Source organism: Nymphaea colorata, chromosome 7 (genome assembly GCF_008831285.2).
Source record: "Nymphaea colorata isolate Beijing-Zhang1983 chromosome 7, ASM883128v2, whole genome shotgun sequence".
NCBI lineage: Eukaryota > Viridiplantae > Streptophyta > Magnoliopsida > Nymphaeales > Nymphaeaceae > Nymphaea > Nymphaea colorata.
This window is the reverse complement of record NC_045144.1, coordinates 11,668,876-11,686,804: the sequence shown is the minus strand read 5'-3', so window position 1 is coordinate 11,686,804 and position 17,929 is coordinate 11,668,876. Positions and strand designations below refer to the sequence as shown.

The 17,929-nt window shown below is 38.5% G+C and overlaps 2 protein-coding genes across 7 annotated transcripts in view; both read left to right on the top strand.

Annotated features, from left to right (window-relative positions):
- Window positions 1–17,929, top strand: part of LOC116258027 (chloroplastic group IIB intron splicing facilitator CRS2-B, chloroplastic-like) — a 33,244-nt gene that overhangs the window by 5,952 nt on the left and 9,363 nt on the right. For 2 of the 6 annotated variants that reach the window (XM_031635082.2, XM_031635087.2), the window contains exons 5-8: window positions 2,207–2,257; window positions 2,340–2,413; window positions 7,290–7,348; window positions 7,434–7,510. In XM_031635082.2, coding sequence (XP_031490942.1) covers window positions 2,207–2,257; window positions 2,340–2,413; window positions 7,290–7,348; window positions 7,434–7,510 — 261 coding nt within the window. Of the gene's footprint in view, window positions 1–2,206; window positions 2,258–2,339; window positions 2,414–7,289; window positions 7,353–7,433; window positions 7,511–17,929 lie in introns of all 6 variants that reach the window. The other 4 variants (XM_031635086.2, XM_031635083.2, XM_031635084.2 and 1 more) reach the window with 4 other exon arrangements.
- LOC126410253 (uncharacterized) lies at window positions 14,077–14,948 on the top strand. The gene is made up of 2 exons (XM_050078846.1): window positions 14,077–14,588; window positions 14,825–14,948. The coding sequence occupies exons 1-2, from the start codon at window positions 14,255–14,257 to the stop codon at window positions 14,851–14,853; spliced, it is 363 nt and encodes a 120-aa protein (XP_049934803.1). The 5' UTR covers window positions 14,077–14,254; the 3' UTR covers window positions 14,854–14,948.

Sequence of the window (17,929 nt, the reverse complement as noted above, 5' to 3'; positions counted from 1 at the left end):
AGGAGGAGTAAATGAGTATTGCCCATAAAAAAAACTAAAATCGCCCTCTAAAAGGAGACTTTTTGTCAAAATGAGGGGCAAATGGGTCTTGCCCACTAAAAAGACGAAAATTGCCCTCTAAAAGGAGGTTCTTTGTCAAAAGGAAGGGCAAATGAGTCATGACCACTAAAAAGATCAAAATCGCCCTCTAAAAGGAAGTTCTTTGTCAAAAGGAGGGGCAAATGAGTCTTGCCCACCAAAAAGACCAAAATCACCCTCTAAAATGAGGTTCTTTGTAAAAAGGAGGGGCAAATGAGTCTAAAATGCTTGATTTGGATTTGAACTTGGGTTTTGGATCTAATTTGGATCCAAAAATAGCGTTTTGTGTTTTGATAAAAGTGCCTAGTCTTTTAGAAAAATTTGGGGTTATTAAACAAGAAAAATCTTGATTTAGATGCAGATTGAATAGGAAGGAAGCAAAGAATAATGCTGAGCAAGTCCAAGGATATTTTGTTATGTCTCTTGAAGAAAGTAACTAATAAAGGGAAGATTTAAAGAAGGGAAGAGATCACAGGCTTAGATTAGGATATCAGAAATGAAGGTCATGCTTCCAGGTTGATCTAATAAGATATTGGTGTACGTTGATGTATCAGCAATTGTCTATACAAGTTTGCAGGACCAGTACTCTGGTTCCGTGGAAACAAGTGTCTGTTCACATCTATTTGTTACAATTTTTCACAAGTCATTTGATGAACAAATCCAGAAATGAAACTACACCTTTCTATCGATTGTCAGATTAAGGATGTGTTTGAGAGGGTGGGACATGGTCTCTGTGACGCTACGGAATGCAGCATCATTCTGTATCAGGATTTTTGTTGCATCCCAAGGGGTGCAACAGAAATAATGGAAAAGGTGGCTTGAAGACAATGTGGGTACTTTCGATAAAGTCTTGTACCATATTGTGAAGCAACAAATACAAACGTGGTGTAGGTGTAGGAAATTCTGCCACAGAGTATTTCCTCTCTTAGCTGGTATTGGATTACCAAAAGGATAAATATCTAACCACTCTGGATATTTGAAAGTGAGAATTGGGGAAAATCTTAGGTGCAGTATAAGGTTTCAATCAGCAGCTTAGTAGATGAAGCCAAATGCTGGAATTATGTGTTCCTGTAAAACACTCAATGTAGAGATGATATATCCATCTTCTATTTGAGGTTCATGAGATGAACAAGGCTCCAAATATTTGAGTTTTGACTAGTTAATGGACATATCCTGCTAGCCTTTACTGTAGATTCAAATTTAAAAGCTTTGGTGTATCTTCAATCATTGTCACAAATATCATCTTTCTCTCAAAATATCATGTTAAAAATGGAAAAGTAAGGGAAAAACATGAAAAAGTTCTAATATTTTTTAAAAATTTCCAAAATGAAGTTATCACATTTTTTTGACAATTGTTTAGTATATTTTAAATTCTTCATTGTTTATTTTAACGTTTTAATATCTATTTTTGAATTTTTATCCATGTTTTTCTAATAAAATTAGTACAAGACTCAAAATCTCATAACTTTTTTAAATGATTAATTTTTTAAATTCTTGACATAGTGTTGAGAGAAACCATCGAACCTCACATATAAGAACCTGGGAAAGATATAACAATACATAACGAGGCAAAACTAAAAATTAGCTTGTTGCTGTGATGAGAGAAACACTATTATATGTCTTGTTTGACTAAACACTAAACAGTTTAAATTTTTGCAGCTAATGTGGCTGAGACTGAAAATTGATGAAGCTCCATCTGGGCTTTAAGTCACTACCAGAACCTACCTTCATTCTGAGCCTTCCAGTATACAAACTTCCTCCCATTCCCATCTCAATGTGATAAAGGTCTGTTAACTCTAATGTCATAAAATATTTTGTCTGACTCTTCCATTTGATGTGTCATGCATATGAATTTATGCCTGACATGTTCTATCCTATAAAACTAAAGATTAATGCCATAAGTAGTGCACTTAGGTTTCATATATCTGTCCATTTTTTTTTGTTTATCATGACATGGCAATCTCAAATTGTTTATATAACTTTATCCATCGTATTTCATTTGTTATTGGAAATGTTGAATATTTCTAGTATATTGACTTGCATACATTTAATTGTTCTTATTTGCCAATAAGAGTCAATTAATATGACTATAGTAGCTAACTTTATTTTTTCGTTATTTTAAATGAAGGTGGGACCTCTTGCAGCATACTATCAAGTACCAATGCGCCATATCCTGGTGGTACAGTCAGTTCTATATTTGTTTCTTGTATTTATGCACTTATATATTGAAACAAGGAATCACCTTTTACTTTGAATGCTAGGTCTATGATGAGATGAGTTTACCAAATGGTGTCATGAGGCTCCAACCAAAAGGAGGACATGGACATCATAATGGGTGAGTCATTGCTAAGTTGGTGGATTATTATAGTGATATTTTTATACAACAGGCTGACATGTAAAGGAACATTGTTAAGCCACACAAGGTGTTCTGTGGTTAGCAGCTTTGGAAGAATCTGCTTAGCAATTGAAGCTGCCTTTTGGTGGTAATATTGTTAAACTATAAATCCTTCACCAGCACGTTGAAGAGGAGTCTCTTAGGATTCCACATCCTTGTAAAATGTGTTAAGATATTTAATGTCCTTATAACATGTGAAGAGTCTCTTATGGTTCTATGTTGTAGTTAATATCCTTGTAATATGTGAAGTCTCCTATGATTCTATGATGTAATTAATGTCCTTGTAGCTTGTGAAATCTCCTAGGATTCTACGATTGGAGACTTTTAGAATTCTGAAAATGAGATTATAAATAGAGGTCGTGTAAACCATTTTGGTCATGGCTTCTTCTCCTCATCTTCTTCTTGTTCACTCTTTCTTTCTCTATATTCCTACGTGAATGCTGATTTCAGAACTCAGATATTGGTGCTTGAATTTCTTACAAATATTATGTGCCAAAGCCAGAGTTTTTGAAAATTTTATTTGTCTGCATGATCTGTTAGAAACCTCTCATGCTTTGACATGATGATGATATTAGCAAAAGAAGAATCTTGTGGCAAGGATATCATTTGCACTGAAGGACATGAAGGTTATTTTTGTATTGTTTCCATTAAGGTTATCATTTACTGGTTACTGCAAATTTAATCCTCATTTGCCAATGGGAGTAGAATCAAAAGGTATAACATTAAATGAGAAATCAGATCGCAGTCTACCTCTTCTCAAGTACCTTGTTTGTTATGTGTAGATGTGAGAAGAACACAAGGCCATGATGATGCTTGAAGAAATAACAGAATATTTGATATAAATAGACTATAATCACTATTAGGGCACATGCCACAATTCACATGCAGCCATCCTAATGCTATATAGCCTTCTTGAATTGCAACTTTTTCGTGTATATTTGATTTCCTCCTTTAATCCGATAGGTTTTCTGATGCACTGTGGTTTAGAGATAGATGGGGTTCCAGATTTGGATCCAGTTAGGCTTTGGATCCACCTACGGTCTGGAGTTTTATGCTGTAGTGCAGGCTTTATGCTATTGGTGTCAATTAGGGCTGTTCACAAGCTGAGTTTGAGCCAAGCTGAACCGGCTCTTGGCTAGAGTTTCTTAAACAAAATTGGACGTCGAGCCGAGTTTGGGTCCATAGCTCTAGCTCAGGTCGGCTTGAATTCTAAAACTCAAAATCGGCTCGATTAAACTCAAGTCGAGGATTGGCTTGATCTGATCTAAGCAATGTTGTACGTATCGTATGATACTGGGCTATATCGTACTATACGTATCGTTTAGGAAATACGATACGATACACCCCCTGTATCGTAAATAGGGGTGTATCGTACTTGTATCGTACAATACATACGATACAGGCCCCCGTATCGTACGATACGAGTTGTTTTAAAAAAAGGGGGGCCCGAACCCCCCTTTTTCGAGTTTTCTTCATAAAAACCCACCCCTTCTTCATTTCTAACCTAGAGATTGTGCCGCCTTGGAGGAAAATCATCGATTTTCACCATGAAATCATCGTTTTTCACCGTGAAATCATTGATTAAACCATGGATTTGTGCGTGGGTGGCTGATTCCCGTTGGGAGGAAAGGGGTTTTTTTAAATCATGAAGAAGAAGAAGAAGATGGAGATGAGGATGAGGATGAAAATGAATATGATGAAGATTATGAATGAGAGTCGAGAGTGCTTTCATTTTATATGTATTGACATTGAACATTTTCATAATTTCATTATCATCTTGTGATGTAATATATAACATTTCAAACTTGCTTTTTGATGTGGTATCTCATAGACTTATGGACCTTATGACTTATGAATCTATGGTTATGAAATTATGATATATGTTATGTAATTGTTGACTTGTTGTGCTTTCTAAATTGATATTGTTATGAATTTTGATGTTTACAAATGATGAACCGTAACTTTATAGCAATAATAAGTTTGTCATTCTATAAAACATGTTTTTTATGAAGAACATATTATTCTTGATTTTTACTGATTTTGTTTTGAATTTTTGAATTTTGTCCCTATTTTTTCTGATTTATTAAAAAAAAAACGATATGGTTACGATCTATGTCACATAGGTACGGGTGCGGGTGCTGGTACGGGTACCAGTGTGGGTACGGGTACGGACTATTTTCAAAAAATTTGGGTGCGGGGGTACGGCCGTGTACACACGCGACATATATATATATATATATATCAAAAAATTTCAAACAAAATTACATATTCACACACACACACACACACACACACACATATATATATATATATCAAAAAATTACAAACAAAATAGCATATTCATAAATCATGATCCAAAACACAGTATAGTAGTAACTAACATACAAATATATCAGCATTCTTGATTCAATAGCAATCACTACAGAAGCACAAACAAAATAGCAACATATACTTTTACATAAGTAACATAACAAACAAAAGAGGGAACACGGAACAGAAAAAAAAAAACGAACAAAAAAAAAAGGGAACCGACTGCAGGCGACTAAAAATATAGTGCTCAACAAAAAATGAAAAGGGAACCGACTGCAGAAATTCTCTTGTTTTAACTTTTAAACTAAACACGGTTTCCTTCCAAGACATTGTCTTGTTTTACACTAAACAAGACAATGGCAATCACAGAAGAAGCTCAAAAAATTACAAGCAACGTGCTTAACATAAGTAACATAACAAAGAAAAGAGGGAACACGGAACAGAAAAAAAAACGAACCAAAAAAAGGGAACCGACTGCAGGCGACGAACAAAAAGAGGATTCAGAAAAAGGTCGCTGTTCGCTGCCTGAAAATGAACCAGAAAATGAGAAAACGATGAAAAAAAATCAAATACCGTCGCTGTTCGGCACTTGCCGTCGCCGGAGATAGTCTGCCGTTGTCGTTCGTCGCCTGCAGCCGCCTGTCCCCGCCCCTGCCTTCGCCGGTCGCCGTCAGTGGTCGTCGGTGAGAAGAAGAAACACACGAAATGAAACGAAATGAAAAAGGGTTTTAGGGTTTCGATTTATTTAACGTTAAATTTTTTAAAACGTGAAAATGTAAAAAAAAAGGTTAACATTAAAATTGGACAGAAATGGACTCGGTCAACTTTGACCGAGTCTGAAATAGGTCGAAAATGACGTTGGGTGCATTGACCGTACCCGGTACGGTCAACGCAGCACCCCGGCCGCACCCACGGGCGTACCGGTACCCGTACCGGTACCGTACCCGTACCGTGTGGGTACTCCTCCTTAAGAGGAGTACTCGTGTGACATAGGTTACGATACGTTACGATATTTTACAATACGGCGTATCTTAAAGCTAGACTGATACGGCTTACGATATGCTTTTTACAACATTGGATCTAAGTATTTCATTAAAAGTTTCAAGTTTTAAAGAAAAAGGCAGCATGGAGACTTGAACCATGAACGTCACACCTACAAGTTACACACACATCTATTTGAACTATCTAACTTTTATAATCATATTATGAAACGTATTATGTATATTCTTTTTTTGAGCTTAACTAAGCCGAACCCACTAACTCGAGCTCGACTCATTTACGTGATTGAGTTCATTTCTTAACTCGAGCTTGACTCGTCTATTAAACAAGTCAAACTCGAGTTGAGTTTGTCGAACAATCGATTTCGAGTTAGCTCGACTAGTTGAACTACTCTGACGTCATTACTTGATTTTTAAAGAGTTTGTTTTATATACAGATCATAAGGCATTAAAGTTTTTGCAAAGCCAAAAGAAGCTTAGTGCCTGGTATGCTAGGTAAGTCAATTTCCTACAAGAGTAGACATTTTTTACAAACATCAGTCCAGTAATCTTAATAAAGTTGCTGATGCTCTTAATAGGAAAAATAGTCTCCTTTTGACCATATCGGTCCATGTTATTAGCTTTGAGGGTCGTAGTGAGCTATATGCTACTGATTCTGACTTTTCCAAAGCATGGGAAGAGTGCATCACAAAGCTTAATAGTTCAAACAGTCTTTTTTGCCTTCACAATGGTTTCTTTTTGGGGGAAATAAGTTGTGCATCCCCAAATTCTCTGTTGGGTTACAGCTGATTTCTGAACTTCATGGGGGAAGGTTTGTTGGGACATTTTGGTCACAACAAGACCATTGCTTTGCTTGAGCTACAATATTCTTTGTCAAGATAAGTAATTCAATAATCTTTCCTTTGACATTGCATAGTCTGAATCGAAAAATTTAGTTGTGGTATTGCTCTATAATTTCTGATTCGAGCAAACATAGTAGGTTTATGCATAATAGGAAATACTGTTTCTCAACAATTTCTTTAGAAAGACCTTAGAAGCTTTCAAAATTTACTCTTCTTGGGAATCTCAAGAATTTAAAAATAAAAAATACGTGTAAAGAGTAATAGAAAAAATTATGAAATTATGAGTTAACTATTTTTTTTCAGAAGCAATATTTAAAAATTAAAATAATCTTAAGTAAGATTGACTACGTACAAACAATTTTTTTTGGGTTCTAAAATGGAGGAAAATATCATGTATCACTTAAAGTACATACAAGCAAAGTTCTTTTTCCTAAAAAGGGGAAAAATACCACGATATCAACTTGATAATATTGACATGTCATTTTGAATCTTTGATATTTACCTTTTTGTTAGTTCTATAATATTTTCTTCATAATGTTTTTTTCACTTTTTTTTCCTGATAAATTTGATATTTTCAAAATATCACTGGTATCTTTGACTACTGATTTATGTTAGGTTGAGATGTTACAGAACTAGCTTATCTAATAACTTTGATTATGGTTACAGAATGAAGAGCGTAATGGAGCATTTGGATGGTTGCCGTCAATTTCCTAGGTTATGTATAGGTTGGTCAGTAATGTTTCCATCTGTGTTCCCTCGGTTCAACATTATTTTGTAACTGAACTGTATGATATTTTTGAACTTTTTCAGGCGTTGGAAACCCACCAGGGACCATGGATGTGAAAGCATTTCTTCTTCAGAAGTTCGGTGCAGAAGAGCGAGAACAGGTAGAAGGTTTTCTTCTTTCTCACATGCACAATTTTATGTTGGCATGCATATATGCACATGTTCCCAGAGAAACATAATAAATAAACATAGAAAATATTGTATGTTCTTGTGTTATGTATGAGGGCAGATGTGTATGGTTATGTGGGTTGGCACGCTTTTGAAACTAAGAGCACAAGTGGGTTGGACAACAATTTTGGATAAGACTGTAAACCGGAAATTTTGGGGATTAATGATAAGCTTAGGTTTTCTGAGATCTACCATGATAAACAGGTTTTGGTTGCAAACCTGAGCTGTATGTATTGCACATAAACGATGAGCAGTTAAATGGAAGCATGGTAGCATACACTTAGCCCAATCTGGTAAGGAGCCAAATGTTCCTTCTGCGTCTACTAGCGGCTTCTGAAGGTGAAAGCTGGATAGAGCTGTTAGCGTATGGGGATCGGGTCTGTTCAGACCCGATCCATTCTCTTTATATCCACACGCCTAAGGATACTAGGCGGTGGCTCTCTTGTAATATTTTATATTTTTCTGTACAAATTTGTTGTAACCTATTTAGGGTTATTGATTAATTAAAACATTAAGGAACGAAGGGTTGTGTTAAGCCGGCTGCTCCCTTTCCTCCATCGCCTTCTTTCATCCTCTCTTTTCAATATATCTGATGCAAAATGGAGAGACGAGTTCTTTGTGAAGATTCTTACATGGTATCAGAGCGAGGTTGCATCGTCCTCCGGTGAGTGATTTCAGTTTGATGTGATTAGCCCTAATCTGCTCTAAATTCTTTCTTTTCTGGCGTGGTTATCCCTCTTTTTAGTTTCTGCCCTAAATCTTGCGTGATTTGCCCTAATCGATTTGCCCTAATTGTTTTGCCCTAATTTCTCATCGTTTTGCCCTAATTTCTGTCGCTGCCCTAAATCTTGCTCTTGTGGTCTGCCCTAATCATCTTTATTCAATTATGGATCAGCCGACTCCCTCTCTTCTATCTTCCAGCTTTCTCTCCCAACTTATTTCTCAAAAGTTGAATCATAGTAACTATTTGACTTGGAAACGTCAAATTGTCCATTTTATTAAAAGTCATAGATGTTAGCGTATGGGGATCGGGTCTGTTCAGACCCGATCCATTCTCCTTATATCCACACGCCTAAAGTTACTAGGCGGTGGCTCTCTTGTAATATTTTATAATTTTATGTACAAATCTGTTGTAACCTATTAGGGTTATTTTTTAATTAAAAGATCAAGGAACGCAGGGCTAAGTTAAGCCGGCTGCTCCCTTTCCTCCATCGTCTTCTTTCATCCTCTCCTTTCAATATATCTATTTTGCATACGGAGAGACGAGTACTTTGTGAAGATTCTTACATGGTATCAGAGACAGGTTGCATCGTCCTCCGGTGAGTGATTTCAGTTTGATGTGATTAGCCTTAATCTGCTCTAAATTCTTTCTTTTCTGGCGTGGTCGTCCCTCTTTTCAGTTTCTGCCCTAAATCTTGTGTGATTTGGCCTAATTGATTTGCCCTAATTGTTTTGCCCTAATTTTCTCATCGTTTTGCCCTAATTTCTGTCGTTGCCCTAAATCAATTATGGATCAGCCGACTCCCTCTCTTCTATCTTCTAGCTTTCTCTCCCAACTTATTTCTCAAAAGCTGAATCATAGTAACTATTTGACTTGGAAACGTCAAATAGTCTCTTTTATTAAAAGTCATGGACTCTACGGGCATAACGATGGGACCACTCCAGCACCTCCTATGTATATTGACCGTGAAGTGAAGAAGACCGTAGTGGGAGATCAAGCTGCTGGGGCTGCGGCTGTGAGTGAAATCAGATTTGAATATGAAACCATTACTGAAAATAATCCTGAGTATGAAGTTTGGCTGGCTCACGACCAGTCCCTTGTTGCCTATATTACTTCTATTTTGTCAGAGGAAGTATTAGGAGGTATTGATGATGATTTAACAGTCCTAGAGTTGTGGTATATCCTTGCCACCACGTATTCTCAAGTATCCGAAGCACGTTTTCTGCAGTTAAGAAGGCAATTTCAGGACATCAAGCGTGGGACGCGTACTGTCTTGGAATATTTGAATGAAATTAAAAGTGTAAGTGATCAACTTGCTGCCATTGGACTTCCCGTCAGTGACAAGGACAAAGTGCAACAAGCCTTGAGTGGATTGGGAACAAATTTTGATATTTTTTGCATGGCCTTGGAAGTCTTACCTGTTCTTCCATCTTTCGAAGATCTCAAGGCTAAGTTATTCCAACACGAAGCTAGTCGTGTTCAGCGATAGAATTTGATTCCTTCCAACAGTCACAATGTACTGATCACAGGGACACATGCATTGCAAGGGAATCGCACTCGTACTTGGATTCCTTAGGCGGGAATGGGAAGAGGGATTCTCCCAACACCACCGGGCATGAATACTACTTCTGCCACATCTGGAAGGGTTCCGACTTGTTTCTATTGCAACAAGAGGGGACATGTAAAATCAGAATGTTGGCACAATCCGTAGAACAAAAATAATCAAATTAGACATGAGAACAAGGCAGCAGCAGGGTCAGCTTCATCATCATCTGGATCTAATGTTTCAGCAGACGTACAACAACTCCTCATGACAGCCCTGTCTAAGCTTCATTTGAAACAAAACGAGCAAGGAGAATGGTATGTGGACTCTGGAGCAGCAGCTCATGTTACTGGTGACGCAGGTAATCTCTTTAGTGCTCTCCCTTATTTAGATAAAGGCAAAGAATGTTCTTGTTGTTCCAAGTGTCAAGAAAAATATTATTTCAGTGTCCAAGCTTATTGATGATACTCAATCCTTTGTTGAATTCACACCCTCTTCTGTTTATGTTAAGGATGCTCGAACCAAGAAGACATTCGCTGAGGGCACTCGCAAAGGAGATATGTATGTCCTTGAAGGAGCTCCACAGATGTCAAAACCTCACCCTTCCGATTCATGTTTTCCAAGTCATAGTGAAGTCAATGTCACAGAGTATAATAAGCCATCCATTTGGCATGGTCGGTTAGCTCATTGTAGTCAATCTTTTGTTCGAAATCTTGTTGTAGACGGGCTCTTAGATAAGTTCAGTCTGAGTTCTATCAGTGAGTCCAGCATGTGCTCGAGTTGTCATATCTGTAAGAGCCATGCCCTTCCCTTTCAATTAATAAATAAAAGAGCTTCAAAGGTTTTTGACACCATATATTCTGATGTTTGGGGGCCTGCTCCAGTTCCTTCTTCTTCTGGGAGTAGATACTATGTCATTTTTGTTGATTCATATTCCTGATATACTTGGATCCATTTAATGAAACACAAATCAGAAGTTTTCCGCTTATTCACTCAATTTCATTCCTTGGTTCGAAATAAATACTTCAGTAATATTGTGCATTTTCAATGTCATGGTAGTGGTGAATTTATTTCTAATGAATTTACTGAGTACTTACTAGATAATGGGATCACTAGACAAATTTCATGTCCGCATACACCTCAGCAAAACGGAATTGCTGAAAGGAAACATAGGCATATTGTTGAAAGTGCACTCAGCATGATGCATGAAACAAACTTACCTATGACATTGTGGACTGAGGCTTTCCATACGGCTGTACATGTTATAAATCGATTGCCATTGGCTTTGCTTGATGGAAAATCACCATTTTTTCTTTTACACCAAGAACTGCCACGTTATGAGGAGTTGCGTGTTTTTGGATGTGTGTGCTATGTGCATGTTGATGTTTCCTTGCGAAACAAATTTCAAGATCGTGCTGTTTTATGTAGATTTATAGGGTATGCAGAAAATTACAAGGGTTATAGGTGTTACAACCCTAAAACTGGGCGTGTACATATTTCACGGCATGTTGTCTTTGATGAAAACAGGTTACAGGATCCCAAGGCTACTTCTGTGACACTCAAGGACAAAAATGAAGTTTATGATACTTGGCTTCATGCTGAAATCTTAAGACAAGGGGCAGAAATGTTGACTGAGCACAATGAGCAAGTTGTTAATGAGCCCGAGACATCTGTAAGTAGTTCCTTGAGCAGCACTACTTCCTTGGACAGCATGCCTTCATCTTCTCAGCCCAATGAGCCACCTATACATAGTTGGTTCTCAGGCCTGGTGTATTCTAGGCGATCAGTTCCTATTGCAGTTCCACGCCAATCACAATGCGTGCGACATCCTATTGATAGATGCGTGAGCTATAACAATTTTTCTTTGGATTTTCAGCTGTTTTTGACAGAAGTCAGCAAAAAGGTGGAACCAAAATCTTATCACAATGCGAGTAAGGAAAAATGTTGGGTTGAAGTTATGAATGAGGAAATGGCAGCCTTGCATGAATGTCAGACTTGGCAGATTGTCCCTCGTCCAGCTGATAAGAATGTTGTGGGATCCAAATGGGTTTATAAACTGAAATATAAGCCAGATGGTAGCATTGATCGGTATAAAGCACGACTTGTGGCGCGCGGTTTCACTCAGCAATATGGGGAAGATTATGATGAAACATTCAGTCCAGTCATCAAGATGGGAACAATCCGTGTGATTATTTCTCTTGCAGTCTCGTATGGATGGCCTCTTTATCATTTAGATGTCAAAAATGCTTTTCTTCATGGAATTCTTAAGGAAGAGGTATACATGGAGCAACCTCCCAGCTACACTACTCATGATTCTCAAAAATGGGTTTGCAAATTACACAAGTCTCTATATGGGTTGAAGCAAGCTTCTAGGTCATGGTTTGATCGTTTTTCTCATCATATACAACAAGTTGGTTTTCTCCGAAGCTCTCTCGATCACTCTTTGTTTATCTATCGTACTGGAGAAGCTACCACCTGGTTACTTATCTATGTTGATGATATTGTTATAATTGGGAATTCTTCTTCACATATATCTTATGTTAAAGGTATGTTGAAGCAAGAATTCAAGATGAAGGATCTGGGTGAATTAGGATATTTTTTGGGTGTTGAACTTGATAGGACGAATGATAGTTTGACTCATACACAGCACAAGTATAACCTTGATGTTTTGGACAGGGCAGATATGACTAATTGCAAATCCATCACTACCCCAAGTGTTCTGAATACTAAATAGACTGCATCTGATGGAACTGCTGCATATTCCAATCCTACATTCTATCGCAGCATTGTTGGTATGTTACAATACCTTACCTTTATTCGCCCAAACATAGTATAAGCTGTAAATCAGATCTCTCAGTCTATGCATGCACCCACTGAAGGACATATGAATGCCGCTAAGCGGATCCTACGGTATCTCAAAGCTACTCTTAGAGATGGACTAGTCTACACGAAATGTCCCAATGTTTCTCTTGGACATAGCATATATACATATACTGATGCCGACTGGGCAGGCGATCCCGATGATTGACGATCAGTTTCAGGTTTCTGTCTTTTTCTTGATTCTAATCTCATTTGTTGGAGCAGTAAAAAGCAGCGTGCCGTTGCACGATCTAGCACTGAGGCAGAGTATAGAGTAATGGCTGTAGGGACGACTGAAGCGTCATGGTTACGTCATTTACTTGGGGAACTCAATCTTCCTATTGTTCGGTCATCATTACTATGTGACAATCAAAGTGCGATAAAAATTGCTTTCAATCCCATTTTGCATAATCGCACCAAACATATAGAGATTGATCAACATTTCATTCGTCAGAAGGTTGAAGAAGCCGAGATCTTGCCTACTTATATATCCACCAATGAACAGATAGCTGATCTTTTTACCAAAGGTCTCACAGGGCAGCATTTTTGGGATTTGAAGAACAAGTTGTGCATGATCAAATCTCATGCACAACTTGAGGGGAGCTGTTAGCGTATGGGGATCGGGTCTGTTCCGACCCGATCCATTCTCCTTATATCCACACGCCTAAAGTTACTAGGCGGTGGCTCTCTTGTAATATTTTATAATTTTATGTACAAATCTTTTGTAACCTATTAGGGTTATTCTTTAATTAAAAGATCCAGGAACGCAGGGCTAAGTTAAGCCGGCAGCTCCCTTTCCTCCATCGTCTTCTTTCATCCTCTCCTTTCAATATGTCTGTTTTGCATACGGAGAGACGAGTACTTTGTGAAGATTCTTACAATAGACTCTACGGGCATATCGATGGGACCACTCCAGCACCTCCTATGTATATTGACCGTGAAGTGAAGAAGACCGTAGTGGGAGATCAAGCTGCTGGGGCTGCGGCTGTGAGTGAAATCAGATTTGAATATGAAACCATTACTGAAAATAATCCTGAGTATGAAGTTTGGTTGGCTCACGACCAGTCCCTTGTTGCCTATATTACTTCTACTTTGTCAGAGGAAGTATTAGGAGGTATTGATGATGATTTAACAGTCCTAGAGTTGTGGTATATCCTTGCCATCACGTATTCTCAAGTATCTGAAGCACGTTTTCTGCAGTTAAGAAGGCAATTTCAGGACATCAAGAGTGAGACGCGTACAGTTTTGGAATATTTGATTGAAATTATAAGTGTAAGTGATCAACTTGCTGCCATTGGACATCCCGTCAGTGACAAGGACAAAGTGCAACAAGCCTTGAGTGGACTGGGAACAGATTTTGACATTTTTTACACAGCTTTGGAAGTCCTACCTGTCCTCCCATCTTTCGAAGATCTGAAGGCCAAGCTATTCCAACACGAAGCTAGTCGTGTTCAGCGACAGAATTTGATTCCTTCCAACAGTCACAATGTACTGATCACAGGGACACATGCACTGCAAGGGAATCGCACTCGTACTTGGACTCCTCAGGCAGGAATGGGAAGAGGGATTCTTCCAACACCACCGGGCATGAATACTACTTCTGCCACATCTAGAAGGGTTTCGACTTGTTTCTATTGCAACAAGAGGGGGCATGTAAAGTCAGAATGTTGGCACAATCCGCAGAACAAAAATAATCAAGTTAAACGTGAGAACAAGGCAGCAGTAGGGTCAGCTTCATCATCATCTGGCTCAAATCAGACATCTAATGTTTCAGCAGACGTGCAACAGCTCCTCATGACAGCCCTGTCTAAGCTTCATTTGAAACAAAACGAGCAAGGAGAATGGTATGTGGACTCTGGAGCAGCAGCTCATGTTACTGGTGACGCAGGTAATCTCTCTAGTGCTCTCCCTTACTTAGATAAAGACTCAGTTGTCACGGGAGATGGTTCCCATCACACAATATCGCACATTGGAAATGTACAAATTTCTGTGGGCTCTTCTTGGATTCCATTAAAGAATGTTCTTGTTGTTCCAAGTGTCAAGAAAAATATTATTTCAGTGTTCAAGCTTATTGATGATACTCACTCCTCTGTTGAATTCACACCCTCTTCTGTTTATGTCAAGGATGCTCGAACCAAGAAGACATTCGCTGAGGGCACTCGCAAAGGAGATATGTATGTCCTTGAAGAAGCTCCATAGATGTCAAAACCTCACCCTTCCGATTCATGTTTTCCAAGTCATAGTGAAGTCAATGTCGCAGAGTATAATAAGTCATCCATTTGGCATGGTCGGTTAGCTCATTGTAGTCAATCTTTTGTTCGAAGTCTTGTTGCAGGCGGGCTCTTAGATAAGTCCAGTCTGAGTTCAGTCAGTGAGTCCAGCATGTGCTCGAGTTGTCATATCTGTTCGAAGTCTTGTTGCATGAAACAGACTTACCTATGACATTGTGGACCGAGGCTTTCCATACGGCTGTCCATGTTATAAACCAATTGCCATTGGCCTTGCTTGATGGAAAATCACCATTTTTTCTCTTACATCAAGAACAGCCACGTTATGAGGAGTTGCGTGTCTTTGGATGTGTGTGCTATGTACATGTTGATGTTTCCTTGCGAAACAAATTTCAAGATCGTGCTGTTTTATGCAGATTTATAGGGTATGCAGAACATTACAAGGGTTATAGGTGTTACAACCCTAAAACTGGGCGTGTACATATTTCACGGCATGTTGTCTTTGATGAAAGCAGGTTACAAGATCCCAAGGCTACTTCTGTGATTTTCAATGTCAGACTTGGCAGATTGTCCTTCGTCCAGCTGATAAGAATGTTGTGGGATCCAAATGGGTTTATAAACTGAAATATAAGCCAGATGGTAGCATTGATCGGTATAAAGCACGACTTGTGGCGCGCGGTTTCACTCAGCAATATGGGGAAGATTATGATGAAACATTCAGTCCAGTCATCAAGATGGGAACAATCCGTGTGATTATTTCTCTTGCAGTCTCGTATGGATGGCCTCTTTATCAGTTAGATGTCAAAAATGCTTTTCTTCATAGAATTCTTAAGGAAGAGGTATACATGGAGCAACCTCCCAGATATACTACTCATGATCCTCAAAAATGGGTTTGCAAATTACACAAGTCTCTATATGGGTTGAAGCAAGCTTATAGATCATGGTTTGATCGTTTTTCTCATCATATACAACAAGTTGGTTTTCTCCGAAGCTCTCTCGATCACTCTTTGTTTATCTATCATACTGGAGAAGCTATCACCTGGTTACTTATCTATGTTGATGATGTTGTTATAACTGGTTATGTTAAAGATATGTTGAAGCAAGAATTCAAGATGAAGGATCTGGGTGAATTACGATATTTTTTGGGTGTTGAACTTGACAGGACGAATGATAGTTTGACTCTTACACAACACAAGTATACCCTTGATGTTTTGGACAGGGCAGGTATGACTAATTGCAAAACCATCACTACCCCCAGTGTTCTGAATACTAAATTGACTGCATCTGATGGAACTGCTGCATATTCCAATCCTACATTCTATCGCAACATTGTTGGTATGTTACAATACCTTACCTTTACTCGCCCAGACATAGTATATGCTGTAAATCAGATCTCTCAGTCTATGCATGCACCCACTGAAGGATATGGATGCCGCTAAGCGGATCCTACGGTATCTCAAAGCTACTCTTAGAGATGGACTTGTCTACACGAAATGTCCCAATGTTTCTCTTGGACATAGCGTATATACATATACTGATGCCGACTGGGCAGGCGATCCCGATGACCGACGATCAGTTTCAGGTTTCTGTCTTTTTCTTGATTCTAATCTCATTTGTTGGAGCAGTAAAAAGCAGCATGCCGTTGCACGATCTAGCACTGAGGCAGAGTATAGAGTAATGGCTGTAGGGACGGCTGAAGCGTCATGGTTACGTCATTTACTTGGAGTGCTCAATCTTCCTATTGTTCGGTCATCATTACTATGTGACAATCAAAGTGCGATAAAAATTGCTTTCAATCCCATTTTACATAATCGCACCAAACATATAAAGATTGATCAACACTTCATTCGTCAAAAGGTTGAAGAAGCCGAGATCTTGCCTACTTATATATCCACCAACGAACAGATAGCTGATCTTTTTACCAAAGGTCTCACAGGGCAGCATTTTTGAGACTTGAAGAACAAGTTGTGCATGATCAAATCTCATGCACAACTTGAGGGGAGCTGTTAGCGTATGGGGATCGGGTCTGTTCAGACCCGATCCATTCTCTTTATATCCACACGCCTAAGGATACTAGGCGGTGGCTCTCTTGTAATATTTTTTATTTTTCTGTACAAATTTGTTGTAACCTATTAGGGTTATTGATTAATTAAAAGATTAAGGAACGAAGGGCTGTGTTAAGCCGGCTGCTCCCTTTCCTCCATCGCCTTCTTTCATCCTCTCTTTTCAATATATCTGATGCAAAATAGAGAGACGAGTTCTTTGTGAAGATTCTTACAAGAGCCATAGGGATCTGGTCAATGTCGAGCTTGTATATTTTATATGCTATTACAATGTCATCTCTGGTTCCATTTTCCATCTACATGTGATTAATATACCTTGATTCTTTAAGAAATGCTTGTAAATGCAAGTATACTAGCACCACCGCTGCTAGTACTACCTCCACCACTACTATTACTATTTACTACTGCTACTTTGGTCCGTACATGATCCGATTTGAGCTGTACAAGATTAGTTTTAAGCTCGACTTGATAAACCGAGTCAGAGCTCGAGCTCGACTTATTTAAGCTCGTTTATGCTTTTCAGATATATAATTAGGATTTTGCAGCTCAATAGGACTTAGACTATTAACTGTAAACCCTTGTAAGATCTTATGTATGCATCTAGCTTCTATTGTGTGTGTGTGTGTGTGTACATATATGTATGTATGTGTGTTATATGGATATGCATTTGTTTGTGTAATCTTATTTTCTTTTTGCATTTTTTCATTATTTTCTATGTCTTTGTGTTTGGTCTAGAATAGACTTTGGCCAAGACTAAGCTGGCTGTTGGGCTAGCTCCAACAGCTAGAGTTCTAGCTGTTTCTAGATGTTGGAAGCTAGCTGTAGAAACAATAAAAGCGAAGGAATGAGAAACGAACACAGATGTAACGTGGAAAACCCCTCAACTAGCAACCAGACTCTCTCCCTCTTAGAAATTTCATTAGCTCCAGAAATTAGGG

Coding starts and splice junctions, on each gene's coding strand:
- LOC126410253 (XM_050078846.1), top strand. CDS start 14,255: ATGGGAAGAGGGATTCTTCCAACACCACCGGGCATGAATACTACTTCT. Junction 14,589..14,824: donor TCATGTTACTGGTGACGCAG/GTAATCTCTCTA, acceptor GTTTATGTCAAG/GATGCTCGAACCAAGAAGAC.